At 34.6% G+C, this 8,919-nt stretch overlaps 1 protein-coding gene across 1 annotated transcript; it reads left to right on the top strand.

Moving 5' to 3' along the window:
* The first annotated feature begins 2,160 nt into the window (after nucleotides 1–2,160).
* LOC149817719 (expansin-A7-like) lies at nucleotides 2,161–6,936 on the top strand. Its single transcript, XM_089986057.1, has 3 exons — nucleotides 2,161–2,350; nucleotides 2,840–3,155; nucleotides 6,624–6,936. Exons 1-3 carry the CDS (start codon nucleotides 2,161–2,163, stop codon nucleotides 6,934–6,936), a joined length of 819 nt encoding a protein of 272 aa, XP_089842183.1.
* Nucleotides 6,937–8,919: the final 1,983 nt, after the last annotated feature.

The following is an 8,919-nucleotide window of genomic DNA, read 5'->3' as shown; positions in this document are numbered from 1 at the left end:
TCGCCATATTTGTCACTATGGTGGGAAGCACAAACTGTAGGCTTGGATAGATCCCAACCACTTGTGATTCTCTATAATGTTTTTTAAGGCACTAGTGTTGTTTAACTATAAAAAAAAATTCTGGATAAAAACCCTCTAAAGACTAAACTGGATTTGGGTCCAACGTTCTCAGACCCCTCATCCAGACCATAACGTACCCTACACCTTTTGCAAACCTTTCCACTGAAGATATTTTCAATGAATATACGTATAAAACCAAGACTTTGAATCATGTTGTCTCTTTTATCTCTCCTAAGGAAAAAGAGAAAAAGGTCATATATTACTTCTCCATTTTCACAATATTCAGTGCAAGGAAAAGGAAGTGTTCTCCTGTTTTTCCGGGTCCCATGTTGGTTTATTATTTGGAGATCGAGCACTTAATTTGTCACAGAATTAAAAACAATGGTTATCACTCACCGGATATTATAAATTAATTTCATATATTCTTTTTACCTTAAATGTCTATTTTATCATACAATCAAAAAGGATGATTCTCGCTCCCTGGATATTATAAATTAATTTTCTTTTAACATTTTTTGTACTTTAATCGACAACCCCCTTGAAAGCGTTGAAGGCTGCCTTTGGTTACGTCACCTTCTGCTTTTGCTCTGCATGTTAGCAATAATAGCTAATGGCAGAATCACCAGAGATCTTGAACGCATTGCAGACTGGACTTACAGTGATAAGAGTTAATTTACATATAGTCACTTGATGTATGGTGAATTTATGTATAACTCTCTCACTTTTTCAAATTTTTGAAATGGAAACCTACCATTCTTAAGAAATTGCTCAGACGCCAGGGTATGTTACTTTTACTCTTTGAAGAGCTACAAATTAAGTGATATCCGAAAGTTTATGTGTTACGTTATATGGTTGACTGCAGCATGGTGATATAAAAGTCGACTCAGTATAATATTTGCTACAAACGTTCTTTTTTTATCCAATCAGATCTCATATATAGATGGATTCAGTATGTTTAAAGTACTAGGGAGTGGTATCTTGGATAGTTTTTTTTTTACAAGAAATAGGATTTTTTGATCCAAGAAAATATCACAAATTGTAGGTTGTTGATTTTGAAGCCTTATAAGAACCTGCCAACATGCCATACTTCAATGATTTAATAATCTATTCCTGATAACAAAAACATACAGATCATATCTGCAGGGTTTTTGTTCATGAAAAATGGAGAAACCACCCTTGGAATCAGAAACCTAGTCATGTTGGCTACCTTTGTTGTAGTTAGGGTTGTTGTTCTAATGGTGTAAACTTGTGATGCACCCCTCGCTCACAGAGAGTTGCTAAACAAAAGTTTATCCCTTGCCCTCATTAATGTAAAAGGCTGATGCTCATGGGAATGAAACCCTGACAGTTTGTCTAGCGACCAAGGCCCCTTTCACTGCACCAAACCCCTTGGGGCTGATCATATCTGCAAGGTTAGTTACATAAAGAAAGAAAGAAAGAGATAAAAGGTGTTTAATGACTAGCAAATATTATCCCCAAACAACTTAAGGGGTCATCTTAGCGGATTCTTTAAAAAATAGTCGTTCATCTTAAATAGTGAAAAATTAAACTGGCTAAAACTAAATTTATCATGCATTGAGTTCCTTTTACGTAAATTATTCTTAAAAAGTTACACATAATCAAAGGGCATTTAAAATCTCTCTCTTTCTCTTGCAAATGTTAGTGGATATTACAGGAGACATTCCTTTGAAAGATACTTATGAAAATGTTGATGATCATATTTTTATTCGTTTTGAGACAAAAGAAGATGAAGTTTCAAACCTAGTGCGGTTTGCCACCAACTCTACTACAAGGATGCACGATGTGAGGGCACATGAAAATGCCCAATGTGGATTGCACGTCTTGGAAGAGAGAGAGAGAGAGAGAGAGAGAGAGAGAGAGAGACTTCATGGCAGCACGGCTAACAGTTTTGGACTCAGTGTCATCAATGATAATATTAGGCTAAAGTAGCCTCTTCAAATAGTCAATGCAGCCATACATATCTGCAAATCTATATACTTGCCCAGATCAAAGTAGAACGAAGTAATGCTTGCAGGAAGGCGATCCGGACGAGCTGGCATTGGAGTAGGTATGCTTTGTAACATACTTAGCATTGGCTTCATGCCCTCACTGAGCTACGCCCTTCTCCTCTGCCTGGTACTGCTCAGCTCATGGCCTCTTCATCTTCAAGCCGCTGGCAAGTCACCATACCGTGGCAGCAAACCGCCGCCCAGTGGTGGATTCCAGCCCGGTGCATGGACCCCTGCTCATGCCACTTTCTATGGTGACCAAACAGCATCGGAGACCATGGGTATGTCCTTCTATATGCCTCTTTATTTTTGCTTAATTGCTTGCTCGGCTGCATAGGAAAAGGGTGATCCGCATTTCCAAGCAGACAAAATCATGTCGACTTTGTTTTTTTAGCATGATATATATTACATTGTCAAGATCACACTTTCTTATGTTAGACCTATAAACTTAACCTGAACACAGGTCTTGGACTTCCCATCAAAACTCTAAAGTCGAGCGTTATTGGGTGAGAATAGTACCCTGATTAGTGACCTCTTTGAAAATCCTTGTGCTACAATTTTGAAACAAGTGATGGCTTAGATATCTCATCAAAACACATGAAGTTAGCATGTTTGGGTGAAAATAGTACAGAGATGGGTAACCTCATGAAAAATCCGTGTGTTGCACGCCTTTTTAAATCTAAAACTTCACCAAGAAATGGCCCTCCCATATATAAAAATTGTGTTGTAAAATTTAAAAATTTGTTCATGGATTTGGGCCATGCATACAGGAGGGGCATGTGGATACGGGAACCTTTTCAGCAGCGGGTATGGAACCGATACAGCAGCACTAAGCACCACTCTATTTAATGATGGTCTTGGATGTGGCACCTGTTACCAGATGAGGTGTAGTGATGGACCTCATTGCCTTAAAGGATCTCCCATCATAACAATCACAGCCACAAACCTTTGCCCACCAAACTGGGCACAGGCTTCAGATAATGGAGGGTGGTGCAACCCTCCCCGCAAGCATTTCGACATGGCCAAACCAGCCTTCATGCAGATTGCCGATTGGCATGCTGGCATTGTTCCTGTATCGTTCCGTAGGTAAGTTCTCCCCCTTCCCTTCCCTACCCTTCCCTTACCTTACCTTATATATGCATATATATACTTAAATTGTTTTAATCATTCTTATTCTATGAAAAATTTATATATTAAAAATGTCAAATTATCTTAGAAGATTATCATCGTTGAGGAATTCACACTGATATTGTACGCCGTTATATCTCAATGAAATCAATTCATGATATCGTTGAGATATTTACGCTGTTATCTCAACGATATCAACTCATGATATCGTTGAGTCACGTTGTTATCCTCAACGATATCAATTCATGATATCGTTGAGATATTCACACGATATCTGTTGACGTTATCAGTTACCAATATCGTTAACTGATATTGTTCTTGATAATGCTTGTATTTTGTTGTAAATAGCACATCAGCAGTTGTATTCTATATATATCTCGAAAGTTCTTACATGTAAACAGGGGAAGAATTTAGTCTATAAACTAAATAAATCTCTTTATGGTTTAAAGTAGGCCCCAAGAAATTGGTTCTCAAAATTCTCACGTGCTCTTGAAAAGTTCAGTTTCAAACAATCAAAGGCGGATTATTCCTAGTTTGTCTATTCCAAACATCATATTTTTATGGTCGTACTCGTCTATGTTGATGACCTGGTTATTGCAGAAAATCATTCAGCAGAGATTGAGCAGTTTAAGTAATTTCTGTCTCAACAATTCTATATGAAGGATTTAGGATCCTTAAAATATTTACTGGGTCTAGAAGTAGCGCAATAAAAATCTGGCATCTATTTGTATCAACAAAAATATGCTCTAGAGATTGTCAATGAGATGGGTTTATTGGGATCCAAACCCATCGAATTTCCTATGGAACAAAAGCATGGGCTTGATGCAGATTGTGGACCACCGCTATCTGACCCAACAAAATATCATCGGCTAATGGGACACTTACTTTATTTAAGTATTACAAGGCCGGATCTATAATATGTGGTTCATGTTCTTAGTCGATACATGCATCAACTACATGAGTTACACTTCCATGCTGCTCTTTGTGTTGTGCGATATATCAAATCTTGACCTAGACAGGGCCTTTTGTTCCAACGTGGTATTCTTTTCCAACTCAATGCTTTCTGTGATTCAGACTGGGCTGCCTACCCGCAAACTTGTTGATATGTTACTGGCTACTGTATTTTCCTTGGTTCCAGTCTCATCTCATGGAAGACTAAGTAGGTGACAGTTTCTCAATCTTCTGCTGAGTCCGAATATAGATCCATGGAAAACACTGCTTGTGAGATCATTTGGCTTAAAAGCTTGTTACTTGATCTTCAGGTTAAGCATCCTCTCTCGGTCAATATTTGTTGTGATAATCAGGCAGCCCTTCACATCGCAACTAATCCAGTCTTTCATGAACGGACCAAATAGCTGATCTTTTCACAAAGACACTTGGACGAGAATCTTTTCAGCACTTGGTTTGCAAACTGGGCGTTAGAGATATTCTTGCCACAGTTTGAGGGGGAGTCTTAGTAGATTATCCTCAACGATATCATGTTCATGATATCATTGAGAAATTCACATTGATATATCTCAACAATATCAATTCATGATATCGTTGAGATATTCATGTTATTATCTCAACGATATCAACTCATGATATCGTTGAGATATTCATGTTATTATCTCAACGATATCAACTCATGATATTGTTGAGTCACACTTTTATCCTCAATTATATTAATACATGATATCGTTGAGATATTCACGCGATATCAGTTAACGATATGAGTTACCAATCTCGTTAACTGATATCATTCTTGATAATGCTTGTATTTTGTTGTAAATAGCATATCAGCAGTTGTATTCTATATATATATATATATATATATATATATATATATATATATATATATATATATATATATATATATATATATATATATATATATATATATATATATATATATATATATATATATATATCAAAAGTTGAGAAATAAAATGGTTGAAGTTTTTTTGAATTCTCATTTTCACAAATTAAACACATTTTAACCATTTTAGAATAAAAAAATCTTATGTCATATTTTTTAAAGAAATTGTGAATTGTCCAGTACTCAGCAAATTCACGGCTCGTATCCATGTCCTTGTGACATAAAACTCCATCTTAACATATAGTGTTCTAAGAAACCTATGAAAGGGATCCTTGTTTCTTTGCTTCTATGGTGGTATTGTACCATCATTGCACACTTGATTTACATAGGTCTATGCTCCTAAAAGCAAAATCCAACTTTTGAATGATGTTTAGGATGTTCTATTTATTATTTTCATGTATTAAAGTTTGATTGAAATATACATGATGTTTTGTATCATTTTTAAACCATCACTATTTTCATAAATTGTGAGCCATTGATTTCTTATGAACTCAAAAATGAAACTTGTGGTGCATTAAACATGATAAAACCTTTTAAGATAGACAATAAATTATGCTTAATTCATATGTACAGTTAGATCTACCATTTGGTGGCTAGTTCTATTCAAACAAGGGTGTGTACCATAGCTATACCATGAGACAGTACCATATATGTATATATATATATATATATATATATATATATATATATATATATATATATATATATATATATATATATATATATATACTTCTATGATAGTACACACTTGATTTACATAGATGTAAGCTCCAAAAGCAAAATCTAAATGTTGGAACATATTTACAACAGTGTATTTCTTATTTTCATGTGTTAAAATTGACTCAAATATGATGTATTATATCTTTTTTAAACCACCATTATTTACATGAATTGTAAGTTGTTGATTTTCACCATCTCAAAAAGAGAATCCTATGGTGTATTAAACATGATAAAACCTTATAATATACCAAATAAATCATGTTTAACACGCCTATATATACAGTCAAATTTACCATTTGGTGGCAAGATCTATGTAAGTAAACTAGAGTGTGTACCATCATATGGTGTCATGGTAGAGAACCGCCATATATTTACCTATATATATCTTTGAAAACGCACCAAGATCAAAATCATATTGATCACCACAATGGGGCTTAAAGCCAATAAGTGAAATTGGGCATATAGTTGTTCTCTTGGTAAAGTCACGGGCATGCGTTTTGGGGTTCGACCCTAATGCAGGAGTGACTACCGGATTATTTTTTCTGCTTTTTATGTTATTTTCATCTTTTCATAATTCAAAATTTTATAGCTACACTAGGGTACTGATTCTTGCAGGGTTCAAGAGTGATCCTCCTGTTCATACCACCGAATGAGACCCCTAAAACATATGAGGTTTATATACTCTCCCCTAGCCATGAGGACTTCAACCGCAGAGACCATATGATTACATTTCTCGATGACAAACATGTACTTATAAATCAATGAAGTGCAATCAAACCCGTCATTTTGAATTTCATATCGAGAAAGAATATTTACAATTAATACTGACCCATGGAGGTGGAATGCAGGGTCCCATGCCCGTCCAAGGGTGGCATCAAGTTCACCCTGCAAGGGAATGGATACTGGTTGCTTGTCTACGTTATGAACGTGGGAGGAGCGGGAGATATTGGAAGCATTGCTGTTAAGGGCAGCAGAACCGGATGGATCCAGATGTCCCACAACTGGGGTGCCACATACCAAGCATTTTCTGCACTTGGAGGCCAAGCTCTGTCCTTCCGAGTCACATCTCTCTCTACTCAGCAGACCATCGTCGCATGGAACGTTGCCCCTACAAACTGGCAATTTGGCATGACATATCAGGCAACTAATAACTTTGGTTAGGCCTTTAAGCCTGCCCATAAACTTCGATGTGCCCTCTATCTTAAGATGGCCTACCTGTCTCATCACTCTTCACAAACTCAAGGGTTCGGCTTCATAGTTATAGATGTTACCACCGAGGTGGTATCCCATGTGGTAATGGGGCTTAAGATATATCTGGTAGGGGTCTGCCTAACCCCCACAAAAAAATTGTTTTATATGTTGTTCTTGGTCTCTCTTTTTTTAACTTTTCTTTCTTCTTTTTATTGGTGCCGTTTATGTCCTTATAAATGTGAATCATTGGCTGAAGATGAGCTTGGTTTTTCTGTTTCCATATATATATATATATATATATATATATATATATATATATATATATATATATATATATATATATATATATATATATATATATATATATATATATATATATATATATATATATATCCAAGTCATGGATGTATGAGCAAGGAGCTTATGATGTTCTCCATTATAAAATAACCCCACCATACAAAGAATTGTAATTGTAATTGAATGATTTTTTCTTCTCTCTTTCTTGTGAGATTAAGATGCGTTCGTTAATATGTTGATGTTGATTGAGGTTTCATTGAATGATGCCTTTTTTACATCCAAAAATGGTTTTTGACTGTCTTGCCTTGCCTTCCCAAGCATTTGTGTTAAAAGTGACAACCCTGCTCTTTTCTTGATTATTGTGCAAACTTGAAACCCACATAGCTCCATTTTCTTGGTTAGGACATACCTCAAATCGGTTCCACTCATCCCCTTATGTCACCCTTATCTTTATACCCCTCTTTGTGATTTCATTGATGCAAGTTGTTTTGAACAAGTTGGACACAATATATGTGATCTAAATCATTTATTTAGTGAATATCAACATTTAAATCACTGAAATTAATCAGACTTTGTGTGCATTTTTTGGCAATTCAAAAATCAATGGTTGCCAAAACACAAAAATTATGATTTAAAAAATCATACTTTTTGTTGAAAAATGTGATTTAAGGATCAATTCTTATTAAATTGACCATGCTAAATCCATTTATAAGGTTGGATTTGATCTAAATGACTTGCATCATGAGATTTAAGATAGGTATGATCAACTCAGAAGCTCAGGTTTTACTCATCAAAACATGTTTTTATCATTTTCTCATGTTTTATAGGTGTTTATTATAATGAAAGTATCACTTTTGCATGTCTTATACATGCATTTTATTTTATTTAAGTTATGCATAATATTGAAGCATGAATTATGATTAAATTCATGACATATATGATACGTTTTCATCAAAATTTATTTATACATATAAGTTGAAGCATGAATTTATGTTTTTTGATGATATAATACATATTTGCATGCATTATCATGTGTGCATGGACATGCTCCATAATACGAGTATGTTTGCAATAAAATATCTTCATTAACTGACTTATGTAATTATCAAAGTAATATGAGTTGTGTTGATTGAGAATTCTTTAAACCGTATTAAAATTCAATATTATGATTGTATGTGACCTTATGAAACATTAATTCTACCCAAAGGTAGGTCATTGTGTTCTAAATTTATACATGATATACTAATAGATGTGTATATCAGCTCATGAAGCATGTTCGTACTTAAAGGCATAGTGTTGAATTGTCTCTAGTTATATTATCTGTTAGTTTTACCAATTGAAGTCAATTCATTGTAAATTAAGGAGATGAAACAACTATGAGTATTATCATTTTTACTAAAATAAAATGATAATGGTTCAATTATACTTATATTAGAAAAGATTAATAAAGAGCTTCATGTTTATCTTTTTGGAATAAATATTCTCATATAGAGCAATTTTTTGCTCATACAAAGAATAAAACAACTGCTATGAAGGTTTTTTATAAGAAGTGAAAGCACTCAGAAGGCTCTTTATGAGAAGTGAGAGTGCTAAAATAATCTTAGCTTGTTGTTTTTGGAATCACAATGTCATCTCTCACTGCAGAACAGTGAAGAA

The sequence above is a fragment of the Nuphar pumila genome, chromosome 13, assembly GCF_984573655.1.
Source record: "Nuphar pumila chromosome 13, dmNupPumi1.hap1.1, whole genome shotgun sequence".
NCBI classification, from domain to species: Eukaryota; Viridiplantae; Streptophyta; class Magnoliopsida; order Nymphaeales; family Nymphaeaceae; genus Nuphar; species Nuphar pumila.
Note: the sequence above shows the minus strand (reverse complement) of the source record. Positions and strands in the feature narration are given on the sequence as shown.

Excerpts from the sequence above, each read along its gene's own strand:
- LOC149817719 (XM_089986057.1), top strand. The coding sequence starts at position 2,161 with ATGCCCTCACTGAGCTACGCCCTTCTCCTCTGCCTGGTACTGCTCAGC. Across the intron at positions 2,351-2,839 it reads AACAGCATCGGAGACCATGG|GAGGGGCATGTGGATACGGG; the intron begins GTATGTCCTTCT and ends CCATGCATACAG. Across the intron at positions 3,156-6,623 it reads GTTCCTGTATCGTTCCGTAG|GGTCCCATGCCCGTCCAAGG; the intron begins GTAAGTTCTCCC and ends GGTGGAATGCAG.